The following is a 21,036-nucleotide window of genomic DNA, read 5'->3' as shown; positions in this document are numbered from 1 at the left end:
AAGCCGAGAGCTACCACTCCTTACCCCTCTTCGTTTCTACCATTCTTCCACCATCCGTCATCACATCTCGGATCCTCTCATTCCTTCGACCTTTTTTTCCCTTCATTTCGACGCGCGAAGCAAGGGCCCTTTGTTCTGCTGCGGCTGCCCGCCACCTTGTTCTATCGTGGCTCATCACGGCTGACCCGGAGCTTGTTGCTGGAGCCCGGGTGGGGAAGAGTGAGAGATGGAGAGAGGCGGCGGGGAGGAGAACGCAGCGGGAATGAGAGAAACAGCGTAAGCTAGAGTGGTAACTACTCGAGCTTGCAAGGAACAATTTAGTAAAATGAGAACGAAATTTATTGTCAGTGTCTGAGCACAATGTTTATTTCCTTATATTTCGGCAAATAAAGCTCAGTTCATTTTTATGAACATCCTTTCTGTAGCTAATCTTGATGTTATAAAAGAAAAAAAAAATATGTCCATGAAGAAACGTTTTCCTTCTTACTAACTTCACTGTAACTAACAGGCCCTCACGGAATGAATGAAGGAAAACATACACAATAACATGCGTAATGTATGTATGTAAACAAATGAAAACTCATGTGTTTGTATTTCACACAATAATTACGTATTTTAAATACCGTCAAATGCTTTAAAATCAACAAGTCTTAATGGCTGGGGCAAATGGATTGTTCAACAACCGAAGACACACATATCTTCTACAACAAGAAACAAAATTTCCTTTAAAAGAGGTAGTAAACAAAACAGTGACTTACCGCGGCAGATGGATGTCTAGCCGGGGCAGGATACATGATGAAACTGTGCACAAAATACACACACGGCTATATGCCAATTGAAGAAAACATCACCTCCACATATTACCACTTTCGGCAAAACCGCAGGTTGCTGAACCCACAACACCGCACACGAAATATTTTACTGTTGTCACACTTTTCCGTTACCAATAATACGAATTACTTTGATCACAATTACATTTCACAGCGCCAGTTAAAAATACACTCATTATTCTTTTCGTTTATTCCATTAGGTAGCCGATTTTCATTCAAATATATAGCTTTCGCACTCTTAACGCGCACAATCCATTGTTCCACTACCGCCACCGCCAGATACTTTGCTTGTAATGGCGTATATCCCACGTGGTATATTGGAGAGAAACGTCACATATTTCTCAGCCAATGATCAGCGAGAACTGCAGAAGCCCCGCCTGCTGGTGGAAGAGTGACAGGTCCCCTTCAACTCCGCGTGGAGCTGAGACCACAGACCATAAAGAGTCAGCCAGCACACTTCCACTACAGCTAATGATATCACTTATTGTACCTTTCACTACGTTAGTCGACGTTCAGTTATCTCTGGTTTCCACATAATTTGTGCAATTTGTTGCATATTTATTCAATAAAAATGTTGCTATATGCTCTATTACAACTTAGTGGTATTTTTATATGTGCGTTAATTACTTTTATTTTCACTAATGAAACAAAATGTAAAGTTAGTCTTTTCACTGATACCTATTGTCAGAATTTTTCGAGGAGTGGTATTGCTGAGCCGCTGAAACTCTTTGGGCTGAGCAGCCTGGCAGTATGGTGGAGACCTCTGGTGAGGGACGTCCGAACCAGGTGCAGACCATATTGTGTTTTTATTCCAGTTTATCCGTTACAGCTGCTGAGGAGAGCTGCAGCGGATAAAATTAGGGAATTGTTTTGATTTGTGAACCTGGGCTGTGGAGTATGTCGGAAAATCAAGAAATGGACATCAAAAATTTTGTATTCAATGCAGCTAGGGATGGCAGATTACGGCGACTGAAGGTAATGTTCTGAAATGTCCTTATGTTTTTAATCACACGATTGCCACTTTATCTGTTCCTAAATATTCTGTCGTCATTATCAGATCCCATTTTCCCTGAATTTCTAAGCTGTTACTGTTTATACGATTGTAATCACTGCATTTCGTAGATGTTGTTTTGTTCCTGTTTAACAGCACTTTAACGCATGCAAAACTAAACGTTAGTAGCAGACATTATAATAGTGCCACAATTTATTGCTTCAAAAATAAAATCATTTTGCAAACAATGCATGAATCGGTTATTAGTCCGTGCCAGCTTAGTGTACAGCATCTCTGGCATTTGGTCTGTACTCTATTTATTAGTCCGTTTATTTTATTTTACTTTATCACGAAGATAGAAACTGAAGAATAGTGATTATGCAAGCTAATCTGACAAGTCGTAATTGTAGATTCATTGTTCACGTATCCAGTAGAAGATAAATGAGGTAGACGTTTTTGGTAGCCCAGTTGAGGTTATGTGCTATTGTTATCAGAGTAGGAAAATTCCTTCGTCACAAGTTCATTAAGCCTTGAATGAAAACAGCTTGTCACCAATTTCATTGGGACAACTTGATTCGTATATTGCCAATTCTAAAGATAAATTTTCGTTTGCTGTAGTCCTTGCAAGAGTTCGAATTTGTCCTTTTTTCCTCAATACTGCTTTCCTCGTAGTGAATGGCGTATTTTGTATTTGCGAGGCATGTCTTTTGTGTGTAAAAAATAAAACTTATAATATGTTAATTGGCTTTAAGAATTCATTGGCTGCTACCCATCTCCGTAATTGTGTTTGGCGTTTCATATATTTTCGTCTCATTTCTTTTCGTATATGTTGATAAACGTACGGAGTTGTGCGATTAGTAGTGCATACATTTTTGCTATTGTTTAGAGTTGTAATTATTGTCAGTTTGACAAACACTCACTATATATCGTTTTACTGGAAACAGTTGCCCTCTCCTGTCGGTTTGCCTTAGTTTGGTTGCTGCCGTATTTTGCTGTTGTGGGTGATTAATGTCGTGAAATGATACACACGAACTTTTTCATTCATATATTAGTACAGTATTACATTCAGTAGTGCTCTCAGATATCTCGAGTCAGTATAAAATTCAGTTGTCTGATAAGTCCGGTAAAGTAGTCTGTTCTCAGTATGGTCTGCTATACAGTTGTTAATTCTTGAGAAACGTTGTTTTGTTAAGGTATTAATCTGTTGACAATTGCAGTGGAAATCCCGCTCAAGTTAGGCATGCTGTATGTTCTTTTCTGTTGGTGTTAGTTTGTATTCTTTCTTTTTAACATCATCAATGTCTGTACAGACATAATTCCAAAAGATGTAATTCAAATGATTTTCTTTAATACGGTAAAGGGAAGCCAGTCTGATTTAAGAAACAAAATGTGTTGTAGATGAAGACAATTATTACGAAAAGTGGTAGCCTTTCAATTTTGATAACTGTATACATTTGTCACAAATGCGACCTGTATGGCATGTAATGGTGTTGGGTTCGTATTTATTATTTTTGCTTTTTTGTGAATGGTTCCAGAGTTCAGAGCTTTGTGAAAGGTCTCATAACCGCAGAGATTTAAAACAAGTCATATTTAATTTTAAACATCGAGATAACTTCAAGGGAATATTTACAAACACGTTTTAATGCAGTCATTTGTCAAGTGCTTGATATGGTTCTCTCTCTTGTCATATTTACTGTTTGTCCAAACTTTTTTTTGTGGTAGAGGATGTTCTACTGCTTTGTGACACGACGGTAGGACTGTGACAAGAATTTGAAACCTTACCTATGATGTGAAAATTTGTGTAGTTGTACAGAGATGGTTGCTTTTCATTAAGCCTATGACAATATTTTTATTAACTTGAGCTAAGTGATTGACTACGAAACAGATACATTTCCATTACTTTACGACCGAAATGACAAATGACCATTAGGTATTCTTTATTGTTGAATATAACCATTCTAAATTTGTAGGATTTCTGAAGATATCTTCATTTTGTGATCGTAGCCTAGGTTGTTCAGTGGATGGAATTCAGTGAAGTGGAATTAAAACATAAAGCTGATGTATAAATTCATTTGCATCTGAAATAACTTGTGCAGGTGACTATTTGCCTTTCTTATGACAGTGTCGAGATTTTTGACACTCGTGAAACTGATGTAAATAATCATATGCAGATGTTATCTTAGTGTTACTTGTTGTAGAATAAATAGCAGTGACAGTTAATGCGAAGGAGAGAGTTTGCAGCCTAAAGATTGGATTGCCCATAATTTTTTAAGTTAGCCGGTCTAGCGAGAAGTGAAGGCCACGATTCCTGTCAGATGCGGAAAAGGTTCAGCTGTTACACTGGCATCGGGCTTAGAGCCTTAGTAGTGTTTGTTTCGGTTTGAGGTGGGAATTCAGACATAGTGAACAAGGCAAGGCGAGCTGTATTCCTTGATGTGTGACGTATGTTTCGTAATTGGTGTCCTCAGATGTATTTGATTGTCAGTCGTGTTCTTTAACTTTCTCGTAGTTATTGTGGATGGCAAGTGCATTGAAGATCGCGATACCGACATTATGCTGTGTACTTTTTATTTTATTTGGTATTGTGACAGATATGTCTATGGGGTGCCCCAGGAGGAATGGTAAATATTAATGGATATGACAAGAACGACCATTCGAAGCAAAAAGTCTAGTAAACGTGGACTCTAAAATGCATGCGCTAACAGGTATAAGTACTTTCAGTAGAAGAGGTGGGTGTCAATCTGATCTGTGACGTAGTTTAAGGCTTGGGTAATGCTGGATAGTGACACTTCGTGAGTTGACGGATCAAAGAAATGTCATAACAATATTTTTTTTAACATTTTGCGTATTCCATGTGCTATACACTTTGCCCTTAAATTTTCAAATTTAACATACTTCTACACGTTAATAACAAAATGCCACTATAAAATACCCTCCATTCCCATGGTGGGTAGCGTTAGTTTGCAAGTTTTGGTTTTGCTAATGTTTTCATGTTGTGACTTCATCCTAGTTGTACTTGACACTTGTAGCTTCACATTGTTAATATCACCGATTTAGCGGAGTTGTATCGCGTTGTTTACTAATTCCAACATTCATCCGATCTTTTGAACATTTCTGTACTCCCCTTTTTTTCCCGTAGACAGTAGATAGCTAATTCTTGTGTGGTATTATTTTTTGTATTACCTCTTACCTTATTTGCCTTATTGCCATGCAACAGAATTCTTTCTCATTGTGACACACTTTTGAGGCAAAAGTGTAGAATTAAATTTATTATTTTGTGAGCAGTAATGTAAATGCTTGGCGTACACGATACATAAATACAGCCGAAGATGCTTTTAGAAAGAACGCTGATTGCATATTTTAAAGAGATAACATTCTGTTTGACGTCTACTTCCATTTAAACTGAAGACTCAGTGCGCGGAGTGTTAGTAGCATACTGTAATCAGATAGCCTTTTACTCACAGATGATTTAATGCGCAGTATTACAGAGCCACTCGTTAGTTTAGCCTGCTGACTGATGTTGATAACTTTCTTTCATTCGGCTCTTGGGAGCATCGCAAACACGTCTTCACACAATACACGTGCCATATTCTATCGTGTATATCATCATCCAAAAACCTCAATGCCTTGTTTATGTAACCACTTTTCTGTCTGAAGTCGGCAATGCGTTTCGGCTATAAAGCTGCAGTTCCACTAGTTAAATTTTTCGGTATGAATTTTCTTGGACAGATTTTTGCTATTCTTCTCAGAATATAAAGTGCAGAACCCACGTCTTACAGAAAATCTCTATTGCATATGTTAAGGCTCGATTTATCTTCTAGAAATAATTTGTGCAGCTGTTACAGTTTCTCTCGCTTCTTTTCCTTCCCAAATCCAATATGAATGTCTTCTAATTGCTGGCGGATAGCTCCACAGGAATGTTTTCCACTTCTTCCTTGGTAATTGTGTTATTATAGACATTTACAATCCCTGCCATTTTTTAGGGTGTTTGTTCCTCAGACCTGCTTCTTTATAGCAAGGGGAATATTACCTGTTGCCTTTGTGGTGCTACAGAAAATTTGTCTCCGTCTAAATTAGTGACGAAGGCACGAGTACTTCCAAAACTACCGCTGATCGAAGAAGATACTATGAAAACTGCAAGAAATTGCTTGGTGCTCTTAACACATCTAGCGTCGTACATGTCTGTCATAATAATACCTGTAAGTACCCCTTCATTATATGCAGGTCACATGTTTTATTTTCACAGATCAGACCCATGAACATAAATATAAAGCACAACATTGCATGTGTATAAAACACCTCGTCCACTATAAAATTCATATTTTGAACTAGAAGAAACTACACGCGCTGCTGTCAGTTGTTTCAGTTTTATAGGTACTTGATGCCGTGTGACGTTACAATTACTGTCACTGCCACAGAATTAGAAAGGAGCGCCCAGAAACCTCTTCACGCCATTTTGGTCTTATTTTGTTACCGGGTTATTTTCATAGTACGAACCGTATAAACTGTGATGCGAACTAATGTGTAAAGCCTAAAGCAGAGAACTTAAGTAAAGAGATTCCACCTGTTTTAATGTACTATTGTACATAGCACCTAAACCAGCCCTAGTTTCCTTAAAATAAGTGAAATAAGCGTTTGCTGCAGCCCTTCACATAAAACAGCTATGCATTTTTTTGTGGACTGGTTTAAAACGGTGCTAAGTAATAATAAGCTCGTTTCCTATACCTTCTTTCCTTTAGTTACCACCCCACTTCCCTGTTGTGAAATACTTGTCTATTTCATACTGAGAAACACTGGTGCTCTGATGCAACCATTGTTTACGATACTGGACTCAGTTTTCGGCAGAAATTCTGTTCAATTTCTTTTCCAGGCATCTTGATGTAGGTTCTTCGTAGTTTTCCCAAGGGTTTCTACTGCAAGGCCAAGGCAGATAGTTATCCTTCTCCGGCTGACTTGGTGCTTAGGCCTTAATGGTATTTCGAAGTGAACGAGGTCTTACATATCTTCCCTTTCTTAGATTCGTAAACGTAGAAACGCTATGGTGAACAGCGAGGTGAAGGGAATTTTCGATGTAAAGGAGTCTGAAGTTACAAGCTCTGGCTGATAGTCTAATTATATCTTTCGACTGGTCGATTGGTTGGCGTGTTCACTAAACCAAATCCGAACGGGTAATCGGAAATCGTTTCGCGTCGATAAAATACAGGGCTCATTTTCTTATCGTCGCTTTTCTTCTCTCCTAACGACAGATCATCGAATGGTTCCGATATTTCACGAATACGCTGCAAACTGAAAAACTGGCATTACTTTCTCGAAAATAAAATTACATCTATTAGAATGAAACTGGAAAACTTTGAAAATTCTTATGATGAAAACTGTCCGTAGCTAATGGTTAGGTTATTGTAACTGGTCATACTAGATAATGGCGGTTCACACCTGTTTCCTAAGAATATTTACGTTAAAATTCGCGTAATTTGTGGAGTAAATATTGATTTCAGTACAACTATCAGAGGAACGGAAGACGCGGGGAATCGATGCTTACATGGGAAACAGAAATAAATATTTTACAGTGTTCAGTAATATACCTCTAGTCAAGAACAATAACTGGAGTTTCCGTGGTCCACAGACTTGTGCATCGCCTCTAAATCGATTCAAGGGTCGCTAACCTACTTTGCGTGCAGCCTTTACGGAAACAGTTTCCTATTATGACTGTAAGACCGGAGGTAATTCCACCTGTCGTTCGAGAAACCACTATATGCTGCATTCGTAGCCTGACATTTCTTGGGTGTTATTGTCAAATGCAAATTAAAGCATTTCTAAGTCCCATCTGTTTCAGGGTATTTTATGTATGTAGAGACCACTCGTTCACTGTGTGTATACACAGGGCTACTTCTCGTTACGTCACTCTATCAAAATCATTCCTGCTGCTCGTCCGTTAAGCTTAAATGAAAGTTTGATTTCGAGATCGCAAATAAATTCGTGTTAACCAGCGAGATAATTACAGAAGCTAGACCTGTTCGTATATATGCGTCGGGGAGAGCAGGAATAGGACTTTCGTCTGATTTTTCTCTCGTGCACTCCACGAAAAGAATCGCAGAAATACATTTTCTTGAATTTCGAGTACATAATTTACCCAGTAGTTCATCCAGTACGTAATTTTATAGACAAGACACAATGTTTTCTTAGTTTCTTCGTTGCTGTTATTTCCTTGGCCCGAGACAGTCGTTTCAGCACATGTCCCCGCCCCCCCCCCCCCGCCCCCCCCCTGTGGTAAGATATTTGGGACTTCTTCTTTAGATTTCAAACTTTTACATAAAGTGAACCATTTTTGTACCTAGAGGAATTGGGAGGAAAAGCTGGGACGATTTGGGGTACTTATGACAGCCAGAAAAAAAGTTCTAAAACATACGAGAAATACTGGATTAAGATTGGAAGAAAGCAGCTTTGTTTTTGTACCACAGCTGATTATGTTATTGATGGCAATTTCGTATATGAACTGATAGTTTGAAGCTTGCATCTTAAGTCACTGTGAGCGGACGGCGTGGTCTGGAACTTGCTACGAAACGGCTAAGTTGTGCCAATATCTGGCACCGAGCCTGTTTTCATTCGTTGGGAACGGCATTTTGTGATGGCCTTCACATCTGCGTAGTTCCCTTCCACGCATAGCTTACCTCTTTGCTCCTGTGTAACTAAACGGACAGTATTAAAAATTTTAATCAAGAACTCTGATATCTAAAATGACCTAAAATAATTTTTCGTGAGGCATGGGCCTATGGTTCACGGTATCCATGTCGCGCGCCATTCCTCTGGTTTACGTTACGAATTAACTGCAAATGGTGTAAGTTAACCTGTTGGGGGCTCAGTGGCGTCTGAGAGACTTCGTGTGTCTGTGGCTACGGACATCACCTATCATTTCGGTCGTATTATGACCGAGAAGAGGGAGAGCAACGACGACGTTGCTACAAGATTAGAAAGTAATGAAACTCACGTGGGGAAAATATAGCTTCAGAAATTGAGTTTTGCTTATCTACATCAAGGAACAAACATTTGCCATTGAGAAATTACATAACGGATACTTTTTACATCCTTTATTAAACACGGAATGTGAATAAACTGTTAACGGAGTAAGATTTTTCCTCAATTGCTGAGAAGACGAGAGTTGGAATTGTAGTCTGCGAAGGGTATACCACACATTCACATAGTAGCCTCTTGTGATAAAGGTGGCCACAAAGATCAGAATGGACAAGAACGGTGCCGTCGACGTAACTGATTCTCGAGTTATCAGCATAAAAGGCGATATGAGTTCCAACTGACAACGATTTGGCTGTTATAGAGGTATGTATGCGGCGTGGTTTGTGAAACCAAAGGTCTCCAATGCGTTATGATGGAATAATTTGACAAGTTCAGGAACATTGATGACTGAATTTCGCTCTAAATATAAATCAGCAACTACTCATTACGTTCTGACTATTGGAGGATAATGTGTACAGGAACATACGACCAAACCACAAAATGATTTTCTAGCTAAACGCACTCTTGTAGGAAATGAATTACAGGCACTGACTGGCATGAAACGAATGGATCGATAGAGATGAAATCAGTATAGATGCAGTGACGGGAAATCATTCTAGTGGAAATCGTTCACACACACTGACCCTACAGTGTAATGAATATCTCGTGATGGGTGAAAATTTGTACCAGACGATAACTAGAACACTAGTTTTCTTGTGTTCACGGTAGTAGTGCCCGTAAATCATTGGTGGAAACAGCATGGTAAATGAAAGCTTCAATCAGATCTGGAAGCGTGCTCGGGTGGCATAATTGTTAAGACGACTTCTTACTAAAATCAGGAAATTCTGCTTCGTATCCCGGTCCGGGACGAATTTTCGGGTATTATGACATTCGTTCCATAATCTGTACCTATTAGTTAGAGCAGCGTCCGCCATGATCATGGCGGACTGGTAAGACCTATCAACTTGCTGTTGTATATGCTTAGGAGTCCCACGGCACTTAGCTACTTGAGCCCAGAAGAAGAAGTTCAAAATGGTTCAAATGGCTCTGAGCACTATGGGACTTAACACCTGAGGTCATCAGTCCCCTAGAACTTAGAACTACTTAAACCTAATTATCCTAAGGACATCACATACATCCATGCCCGAGGCAGGATTCGAACCTGCGACCGTAGCGGTCGCACGGTTCCAGACTGTAGCGCCTTGATCTGCTCGGCCGGCAGAAGAAGTAGTCCTTCGGCGTTATGTCTGTTGATTTAACCTGCGAGTGGACAAGACTACGAGGACAAGGCCACTATTAACTGCTGGTAAATCATCTGTGTTGTATGGTCGTCGTCCGTGAAACTTTTTTGTTCTTGATGTTCTGTACAAAGCTGTGTTGGACGTCTTCAGAGGTGCATCAGATTGCGCTAAGTCTTGCCGACAGATGCACCTCTGAAATGTCCAACGCGGCTGTGGACGAAACGTCATGAACAAAGATTCATGGATCAGGGCCATACAACATGGGAGATTCACCAGTACCCAACAAACGGGCATTATATCCTTTATTGTAAAACCATCTCTGCCCAGGTTGTGCATCAAGGTGCTTCGTAACATTGTGTGCCATTGCCTCATCAAGGTGGAAGCACAGGTCTCAGAATTTTCGAAAGGATATGTTCAAATAACGTTCCGTAGACATCACTTTCAGTCTCCTCGGTAACGAGCCACTGGATTTTTATGGGCTCCTCACATCAATCTAATCGGTAAATATATCAGAACAGGGTGTGAGCGGCGTCGTAGAGATTTTATCCCTCTTTCTTGAGGATGTAGCAAATCGGTACTGCTTTGTGGCTGTTGTCTTGGACAGGTGTGCAGATGATTGTTTGTGTAGCCTGAGAGTACATACATCGTATTTATAGTATGGTTTAAGGAACGTTGGAGTGGTAGGAAGTAGGGACGTGATCAGGGGTTGTGATTCCCCATCTGCTCTACAGACCATCGAGCATCTTGAAGATATCAGAAGTCAGAGGCCATCGTAAGCAAGTTCTTTGAAAGGGTTGAGGCAGCTACGCGCCCAGGCACATAAGCCGCGATGCTGGATACGTTTCAGGTGAGGTGGAATCGTTATAACACTCAAAAACAAAGGATACTTTATTTATTCATACCATGCCCGCGAGATAATAGTTAATAACTAATCGAAGAATTCGCAGTTTATATAGTTTCAATAATATGCAACCAGTCGTTTTCGGAATTCGAATGATTAATTGTGCCGTTAATTATTTTTCGAGTCACCGCAGACACACATCAGCTGAAGACATTACAGGAGTGTTGCGTTCCAGACCACTAGGCGTTAGAGTTGTCCTGTCGAAAATAATGGGAATTTAGCAACTGAAAATTCACGAATGTTTTAGAATACTTACATTGCACTGTCTTGCAGTATCCGCCCAAATTCATATTGCCAGCTTATAAAATGTGCCACAAGGCAGTACAGTGTGTAAGTATCTTAAAACATAATGATCTTCTCGTACATATTTCGTTAGCTACATTGCCGTTATTTCCGCCAGCATCACGACCCTAACGTCTTCCAGCACTTGATCCGGAATATAATATTCCTAAAAGATGTGTCCCTGACGGTGAACCCGCAGGGGCTCCAAAATTAGTTAATGGTCCAGTAAATCGTACCGAATTCGAAAAAGCGACCGGTTGCATATTATACCTACATAAATGGCCATTTTAAATCACAGTCACAGTTCGTGATCCACAATGGGTATACTGAATTAGTTAATTCGTCCCGTCTCAGGTATACTACGGGAGGAAAACCTTCGCTAACTGGCCGAATGCCTAAGTAGTGTAATGCATGCGTGCAGATCAGTCAATTTCCGTGCGAATGGGATCAAAATTACAGTTTTTTTTTGCATTGTGTTGTACATAACCATTTGTCAGTATCCATAACTGTGGTTGTAGCTGAATTACATTTATGAAATTAGTAGTTGTCTCACTGCACTAGTCAATCACAATAAAATATTAACTTCAACATTTGATTATTATTTCAAATTTGCTGTGCGAATCCATTAAGTCCTACCAAAGCGTCGTAAACATCTGATACCAAGTGAGATAGGAGAAGAGCACTTTAGAAGTACACTAACCTTCTGTATGATCACCAGCCAAGACGTTGATCTTGTTCCTCAGCACTTATCCTGCAGTGCAGTGGGGTCCGCCCTTTTGGCTCACTGTCTCAAGGCTACGATCTTGTGTGTCGTCAGAAAGGAGACTGGGTGCCACCCTGTACCGCCTGCGAATGTCATAATTAGTCGCATGATGTAGTGTCAGGCCACACGTCCGCCGGAGCATTTTGGTTTCTGTCGCAGCAAGCCTTTGATCTGCTTCTGTAGTTGCGAGCGAATTTTCTGTAACGTAGAAGGCAACTGGGTGGACTGCAGTGCGGTATATTGTCGACTTGAGTCGATTTGGGATCTTATCACAAAGCACAAACGAATGAGCCGCCAACAGCGATTTTTGAGCAGAGGTGCTTTAGATATTTGTTTTCCGCCGATCTATACCGTCGATCTTGCTGGTTGTCTGTATTATTTGCAACTGTTGGCAGGTACTCAGTGTTCTTTACATTGAGACGTAGTCCAGACTGTTCAGGGGGGTTCATTCACGCTCGGATCGATACTCTGCAAGCGACTATGAAGTGCATGGCAAGCCGCCCGGGATTAGCCGAGCGGTCTTCGGCGCTGCAGTCATGGACTGGGCGGCTGATCCTGGCGGAGGTTAGAGCCCTCCCTCGGGCATGGGTGTGTGTGTTTGCCCTTAGGATAATTTAGGTTAAGTAGTGTGTAAGTTTAGGGACTGATGACCTTAGCAGTTAAGTCCCATAAGATTTCACACACATTTGAACATTTTTAGTGCGTGGAATAGGGTACATCCAACTGTACTGTTTCATTCACGTGTGGACTCGATGTGCTGTAATTATTCTAATCTCACCCTCAAGATCCCTGAGTGAGCGGTACGAAGGGGGTTGTTGAATATTACTAAAGTCATTTAAAGCTGGTACTTGAAAATTTGTTACTAAACTTTCTCGGTGTAGTTTCCGTCTATCTTCAAGAGTCTACGTGTTCAGTGTTTTCGGTATCTCTTTCACCCCCCACGTTTCAAACAAACAAACCTGTGGCCATTCATGCTGTCCTTCTCTGTACACGTTCAGTATCTTCCTTTAGTCCGGTTTCCGCACACTTGAGCAAATTCTAGAATGAGTCGCACGAGTCATTTGTAAGCAATCTTACTTTTAGACTGACTGCATTTCCCCAGTATTCTGTCAATAAACCAAAGTGTGCCACCTGCTTTACCCACGACTGAGCCTGTGTGATGATTCGATTTCTTGTCAGTACCAAGTGTTACAGCCAGGTATTTGTATGAGTCGGCCGATTCCAATTGTGACTTATAGCCATAAGATACTACTTTTTTCGTTTTGTGAAGTGCACAATTTTACATTTCTGAACATTTAAAGCCAATTGCCAGTCTTTGCACCACTTTGAAATCTTATTACCATCTAACTGAAAATTTATTCAGCTTCTTTCAGACTACTTCATCTGCAAAAAGTCTGAGGTTACTATTAATATTCTCCTCAAGGTCATTAACATACAATATGAACCCGAAGGTTACTCCTACATCTGACGGTGAATCTCCATCCAAGCTAACGTGCTGCATCCTCCCTACTAAAAAGTCGTCAATCCAGTCACAAATTTTACATTTACGCTCTTACTTTTGACAGTAAGCATAGGTAGTCCGCAGCTCGTGGTCGTGCGGTAGCGTTCTCGCTTCCCACTCCCGGGTTCCCGGGTTCGGTTCCCGGCGGGGTCAGGGACTTTCTCTGCCTCGTGATGACTGGGTGTTGTGTGCTGTCCTTAGGTTAGTTAGGTTTAAGTAGTTCTAAGTTCTAGGGGACTGATGACCATAGATGTTAAGTCCCATAGTGCTCAGAGCCATTTGAACCATAGGTATGCTACCGAGTCAAGTGCTTCTCGTAAATAAGGAAATACTGCATCTACCTGACTGCCTCGATCCTAAGCTTTCAGTCTGTCACGTGAGTCCAATCTTTCAGTATGTCAAGGGAGAACATTGTGAGTTGGATTTTACATGATCGATAGTTTCGGAATCCATGCTAGTTGGCATGGAGGAGGTCATTCTGTTCGAGACACCTCATTATGTTTGAGCTCAGAATATGTTCTAAGATACCTGATCGACAGCGACAGAAACAGGAAAGTCGCCTGGTATCCCAATAGCAAATAATACTCGACTTTCAGGATTTTGGTAGAGTAGCCGGACCAAAACAGTTAATTTTTCAGGTACTTCATGCTCTTGAACGGCAAGCAGTATGAGATCACGTGGTACTTGGCCCCGGTCCTGGAAAGCGAAGAAAATATGCCAATGCTTGTCCCAGTGTCTCTCGATAAGCAAACGAGTTGCGTTTATAGCATCGGCATTGAGCTATATATATATATATATATATATATATATATATATATATATATATATGTGTGTGTGTGTGTGTGTGTGTGTGTGTGTGTGTGTGTGAGTGAAGGAAACGCTCCTGCCCAGGTGAGGCCTTCCTTACTTGTAGTGACTCCCTGAGCGGTTTACGAGCTATCGACCAGTGTTTCCCTCGCTCTCGCCTGGTGATGGCTATCCAGGAGTCAGGAGTCGCTCCATACTCTTGCCCGTTGCAGCCGCTCTGTGGTCTTTTTGTGGACCCCTGGTCATGTAGGCATCCCGGGAAATGAAAGTGTTGACACGCTGGCCAAACAGGCTGTCGGTGCACCAGCCTTGGAGATTGGCCTTATGGAAAGTGACCTCATGTCAGTTTTGCGGCAGAAGGTACTTCGCACCTGCCTTCACGCAACAAACTTCGGGCCATCAAGGAGGCAACCGGTGCGTGGCGCTCCTCCTTGCGGGTCTCTCGCAGGGACTCTGTTGTCCTCTGCCGACTGCACATTGGCCACACCTGGATAACGCACAGCTATTTATTGCGCCGCTGCGGGTCGGCTTTGACTGTGGTCCACATCTTGTTGGACCGCCCGCCTTTAACTTCGCTCAGGCTGACGTTTTGCGCTGCCTGATACGCTTCCTGCACTTTTTATCAAATGACGTTGCGATGGCAGATTTAGTTTTGAGTTTTATTCGCGCAGGGTTTTTTTTATCGCCTGATCTAAGCGTGTGTCCTTTTTTGTGTTGAGTGTGGCCTTTGGCGTACGATTTTAGACTGGGGTTTTTAGTGCGTTTCTTGCTGGTTGGCTTTGTCTTTTTTGTTTTTGTGGTCGGACAACCATTTTCACACTCGGTGTGATTTTAGTTCCTTTTGTCTGGTCTCTGTGTCTTTCTTGTCCTGTGTCGTCTCTTGTCATCTTCATTGTTTCTATTCCTTGTGGGGGTTTCAAGTTCATGGAAAAAGGGACCGATGGCCCTAGTAGCCTGGTCCCTTCAATCCCACAAACCAACGAACCAACGCTAGAAGCAGCAGGAAATGCGAAAGCAGCTGTAGCGCCACGCTGTGTGGAGGCCGGCACTGTGGCACGCGGCACCTCGACAAGGCGCAAGGCTGTCTGGTGCGGGCCTTGCTCCAGCATATAAGGCAGCAGCTAGTCTGGCCTAGCACGCCGCTTCCGCGCACTCCCAGGGTCACCGTAACCTGCCTGTCTGCCTTCTGCACGGTCTACCCAGCCACGAAAACAAACGCCCGGTGTCGCTAAAATAATTCATTTTATCATCAACCGTATCTTATCTTCACGTTAACATCCTTCGGGGAACTAGAAGTGGGCACCTTGCATTGCAATCTTTGTATACGGTGACACTTGGCGCAGACGCACAATCAAGTCACTGTCACCGGCAGCGGACCAGCGAGTTGTTACATAATTTCATCATCACAGCAAGGCTTGTGTAAGGCAGCGTCATCCCTTTTCAGCGTACCACGACTCTCGTAAGTTTACTATTGCCACAGCGGAAGCACCATAATGCATCTGGCGGATGAAGCTGCTGTTGCACGTAGAAAAATTTGAACGCTATAAATCACAGCGAATGATCGTCGTTTGCTGCAGGGATTTTGACATTTGACCCTCAACATGAACTCGTAAAACTCACCATAGGATAGGCAGCTGCCAGACAGCTTCATCGGAGCAATCACCAGGAAATGTAGTCCCCTCCCAAGGGTGGTAGTGTACAAAACCTTCGTTTGACCAAGTCTTCAGTATTGCTCTTCAGATACGATTGCTGACCAGGTGAGATTGTTGCAGGAAGTAGAGAATATCTAAAAAATAGTTTCGTTTAGTAAACGTGGAAGCATCAAGGGGATCCTCGCCCGTCCACCGTTAGTCAACCAACAAATTGCTTCCTCGAGGCTGGTTTGAAAAGTTCTCGGAATCACAATCTCATGTCAACGCCAGCACAACGAGGTTCCCGCGTAATAACAAGCCATCCTTTACGAGTAAACACGCGACGCGTCAGTGCTCTTGCTCCTGATCCTTTACCAGGATACAGATTAGGAGTTCCTTGCGGAGTGGGGGAATGGCCATGCACATAAAAACCAGTATTCCATTTGAGCCCGTAGATGTATCACGGCACTACACTGGACAGGTATTTGAATGTTGTGCAGGGGCAGTTGAAATTAGTGAAACTAAACTTCTAATTGTTGTTTATAGGTCCCGTAACTCTCGACTTCAGAGCACTTCTGCTCAAGCTAGAGTGGGTTATTGGTTCACTTTGTAGGAAGTACCAAAATTAGTTATGTGGTGACTTCAATATTAATTCTGTAAGTGACTGTGCAAGAAAAAGGATGTTAGAAGATCTCCTAAATTCATATGGTCTGATGAAGAGTGTGTTTTGTTTCCAACCAGGTAGCAGGGGAACGGTAACACTGCCATTGACAACATTTTTAATCATTCTTCATTACTAGATGGGCATTTTGTGAGTAAAAGGGAGAATGGCATTTCAGACCATGAAGCAAAAATGCGTAAAATGGTCATGGAGGATCGTCGACTTAAAGTACAAGAAACTGCTGAAGCTATAGGTATGTCATGTGAATGGCTATACCACATTTTAACAATGTAATTGGATATGAGAACATTTTCTTTTAGATTGGTGTCACATCTCTTGATGGAGGATTGGAAACGCATCAGACTCAAAATATCCAGTCAAAGTTTGACCCATTTTCAGACCAATCAACAAGTTTGTTTTTTTTCCGCCGGTTTTTGACCGCAGAAGAAACTTGGGTCCATTACTCTACCCTAGAGACAAAACAACAAAGGAGTGGAAACTGGTTAGTTTCACCACCACCAAGAAAACCAATACAGTTGGCCAGGAAGGTATTGGCGTGAGTTTGCTGGGATACGAAAGGGATTCTGCTGATAGATTACCTTCCCACTGCTGAAACAATTAAGAGAAAATACTGCGTTAACATCCTGGGCCAATTACAGCAAGAGCTACGCAGAAAGGCCAGATTTGGCAAGGTAAAAAGGTTAGCTAACATCACGACAATGTGCGCCCATACGCAGTTGTAGTTGCCATGTCAGAAGTACATGCATTAAGATGCGAATTGTTGCCACATCCGCCTTAGTCTCCTAATTTGGTACATCAGACTTCCCTCTCTTCTTCAATTCCAAAATTTTGGTCGGGGGACGGAGATTCTCTTCAAACGAAGGACCGAGAGTCGAAGTTGACGGATATTTTGCAGGCCTGGATGGATGAATCTAATTTTTGAGACAGGATCAAGGCACTCAAACATCGCTGGGCCAAGTTCATTAGCGTATAGGGAGACTTCATGGAAAAATAAAAATAAAAAAAAGTTTCGCTGAGGCAAGTCGTTTCTTTCTATTCCATTCCGAGATCTTTTCAAACTACCCTCGTTTAAAACCATGTAAATAAAATCAGAGATTCGCACTCTCACGTACGCTTATCACGAATCGTCCTTCCCGCGCACCATTTTCAACTGTAAAGGCGGGTCCACACTGAGCGCGCCGCGCCGCGCAAAACGGCCTTGCGCGGCTCTGCGCGCTCAGTGCGGACGGCGAACCGAGCTGAGCCGCGTCCTGCCGCGCAGTTTTCCGGCCGTTGTCGGTACATCAAAGGCAGTGGCGCGTTTGCGCGCGCTCTGTTTAGACGGGGCTTCGGCTCGCTCCATCTTCAGACCGTGCGCGCGCTCCAACTGGAACACAGTGCGCGCCTCGGAGCGGCGCGGCGGGGCGCGGAAGGCGCACTCCTCTCTGCTACAGATGTGCGCAGGGTGCAGCAGCACGGCGCGGCGCGCTCAGTGTGGACCCGCCTTAACGGGAAATGTGGGAAATAACAGTGGTACACGAAACTCCATACGTCCCACAGAAAAAGGTGGATTAGGCAGTACCGAGCGAGGTGGTGCAGTGGTTTACACACTGGGACTCCCATTCGCAGGATAATTCCCGGGATGATTCCTGTGAAAGGACACGGCCGACTTCCTTCCCCATCCTTCCCTAATTCGATGGGACCGATGATCTCGCCGTTTAGGCCCCTCCCCCGAATCAACCAACCAACCAAGCAGCAAAGATGTACGCGTGGAACTACACTGTTAGGTTCGTGCAAAATGGACTTGTGGATTTTCTGTAGCACAGGTTATATCATAGAGAAAGCTTTTGACAATGTTAACTGGAATACTCTCTTTCAAATTCTGAAGGTGGCAGGGGTAAAATACAGGGAGCGAAAGGCTATTTACAATTTGTACAGAAACCAGGTGGCAGTTATAAGAGTCGAGGGGCATGAAAGGGAAGCAGTGGTTGGGAAAGGAGTGAGACAGGGTTGTAGCCTCGCCCCGATGTTAGTCAATCTGTATATTGAGCAAGCAGTAAAGGAAACAAAAGAAAAATTCGGAGTAGGTATTAAAATTCATGGAGAAGAAGTAAAAACTTTGAGGTTCGCCGATGACATTGTAATTCTGTCAGAGACAGCAAAGGACTTGGAAGAGCAGTTGAATGGAATGGACAGTGTCTTGAAAGGAGGATATAAGATGAACATCAACAAAAGCAAAACGAGGATAATGGAATGTAGTCAAATTAAATCGGGTGATGCTGAGGGGATTAGATTAGGAAATGAGATACTTAAAGTAGTAAGAGTTTTGCTATTTGGGGAGCAAAATAACTGATGATGGTCGAAGTAGAGAGGATATAAAATGTAGACTGGCAATGGCAAGGAAATCGTTTCTGAAGAAGAGAAATTTGTTAACGTCGAGTATAGATTTAAGTGTCAGGAAGTCGTTTCTGAAAGTATTTGTATGGAGTGTAGCCATGTATGGAAGTGAAACGTGGACGATAAATAGTTTGGATAAGAAGAGAATAGAAGCTTTCGAAATGTGGTGCTACAGAAGAATGCTGAAGATAAGGTGGGTAGATCACGTAACTAATGAGGAGGTATTGAATAGGATTGGGGAGAAGAGAAGTTTGTGGCACAACTTGACTATAAGAAGGGATCGCTTGGTAGGACATGTTTTGAGGCATCAAGGGATCACAAATTTAGCATTGGAGGGCAGCGTGGAGGGTAAAAATCGTAGAGGGAGACCAAGAGATGAATACACTAAACAGATTCAGAAGGATGTAGGTTGCAGTAGGTACTGGGAGATGAAGCAGCATGGAGAGCTGCATCAAATCAGTCTCAGGACTGAAGACCACAACAACAACAGGTTATGTCAGTGTAGTAAACTTGCTTTCTCATACAGCACATTGTGATGTATGGTTCTTTCAAAGTTGCCTTGGGCGATACGACTGTCTAGAGAAGACTGCTTGCAGCAGAAAGTATTCTGAGAACGCACGTTATCGGTGGTAAACTTTTCTCATTACTTTGATGACTAAAGAAAATCTCGACGTATTCCTTGTCTAATGGACGTAAAAGTAAAGCTGTTTTGTTTTTTTAAATCATCAGTACAATTCAGCGCTGTATCTCCATTCGTGAACGACCAGTGTGGCTTGTGTTCTGTCAGCACGCCTGCGTGGGTCACTTCAAACTTAAGACACTGCGCGCATTTCCCACTGAGTCGACGTACACCACTGCGACGGCAGTCGAACAGTGAACCGTCAACGTGAGACACAAAACATTGAAGATCCGTCTCGTAGCGGTCGCCCGCAGTGAGCGCCAGCTGAAAACAGTTACTTACAAGTAATGGCTCGTAAGTCCCCGAGAAGGCAACTGGAAGGCGTGTTGGAATCCACACAGCACGCCTGTCTCCACACGGTTAAGTCAGCTTATCAACACGTCCGGTTGAGCCCAGTTCCTGCACGTTTAGCTCCTTCCAAAATATTGTAATTGGTTTTGAACACCACAGTGCTTTACTAGACCAAGAACTCTCATGGATATGACGGGGTATCTAGCAGAATACTGAAGTATTGTTCCACGTATGTTAGCTCAGTACTTAGCCATATCTGTAACTTTTCCTTTAGGAGTGGTCGGTTTCCTGACCGATTAAAGTACTCGGTAGTGAAGCCACTTTATAAAAAGGGAGACAGGGATAATGTTGACAATTATAGACCTATTTCTATGCCATCGGTGTTTGCTAAAGTTATCGAGAGGGTTGTATATACAAGGTTACTGCAGCATTTAAATTCACATAATGTGCTGTCAAATGTACAGTTCGGTTTTAGAAATGGCTTAACAACTGAAAATGCTATAGTCTCTTTTCTCTGTGAGGTTTTGGACGGATTAAATAAAAGGTTGCGAACGTTGGGTGTTTTCTTTGATTTAACGAAGGCTTTTGACTGTGTTGACCAAAAAATATTACTGCAGAAGTTGGAACATTATGGAGTAAGGGGAGTAGCTTACAATTGGTTCGCCTCCTACTTTAAGAACAGAAACCAGAAGGTAATCCTCCGCAATATTGAGAGTGGTAATGATGTTCAGTCCCAATGGGGCACTGTTAAATGGGGCGTTCCCCAAGGGTCGGTGCTGGGGCCACTGCTGTTTCTTATTTATGTAAATGATATGCCTTCTAGTATTACAGGTGATTCAAAAATATTTCTGTTTGCTGATGACACCACCTTGGTAGTGAAGGATCTTGTGTGTTATATTGAAACATTATCAAATAATGTAGTTCATGAAATAAGTTCGTGGCTTGTGGAAAATAATTTGATGCTAAATCACAGTAAGACTCAGTTTTTACAGTTTCTAACCCACAATTCAACAAGAACTGACATTTTAATCAGACAGAATGGGCATGTTATAA

The 21,036-nt window shown here is 42.2% G+C and overlaps 2 protein-coding genes across 2 annotated transcripts in view; one reads left to right on the top strand and one right to left on the bottom strand.

Moving 5' to 3' along the window:
• LOC126412196 (protein groucho) overlaps positions 1-1,131 on the bottom strand; it is a 697,281-nt gene extending 696,150 nt beyond the window's left edge. The window contains exon 1 of the mRNA XM_050081679.1: positions 759-1,131. Within this exon, the coding sequence (XP_049937636.1) occupies positions 759-794 (36 nt within the window). The 5' untranslated portion in view covers positions 795-1,131. The remainder of the gene's footprint in view (positions 1-758) is intronic.
• Positions 1,132-1,577: 446 nt separating this feature from the next.
• LOC126412207 (protein fem-1 homolog CG6966) overlaps positions 1,578-21,036 on the top strand; it is a 133,680-nt gene continuing 114,221 nt past the window's right edge. Inside the window, exon 1 of the mRNA XM_050081690.1 lies at positions 1,578-1,805. Within this exon, the coding sequence (XP_049937647.1) occupies positions 1,728-1,805 (78 nt within the window). The 5' untranslated portion in view covers positions 1,578-1,727. The remainder of the gene's footprint in view (positions 1,806-21,036) is intronic.

The sequence above is a fragment of the Schistocerca serialis genome, chromosome 7 (genome assembly GCF_023864345.2).
Source record: "Schistocerca serialis cubense isolate TAMUIC-IGC-003099 chromosome 7, iqSchSeri2.2, whole genome shotgun sequence".
Lineage (NCBI taxonomy): Eukaryota > Metazoa > Arthropoda > Insecta > Orthoptera > Acrididae > Schistocerca > Schistocerca serialis.
Note: the sequence above shows the minus strand (reverse complement) of the source record. Positions and strands in the feature narration are given on the sequence as shown.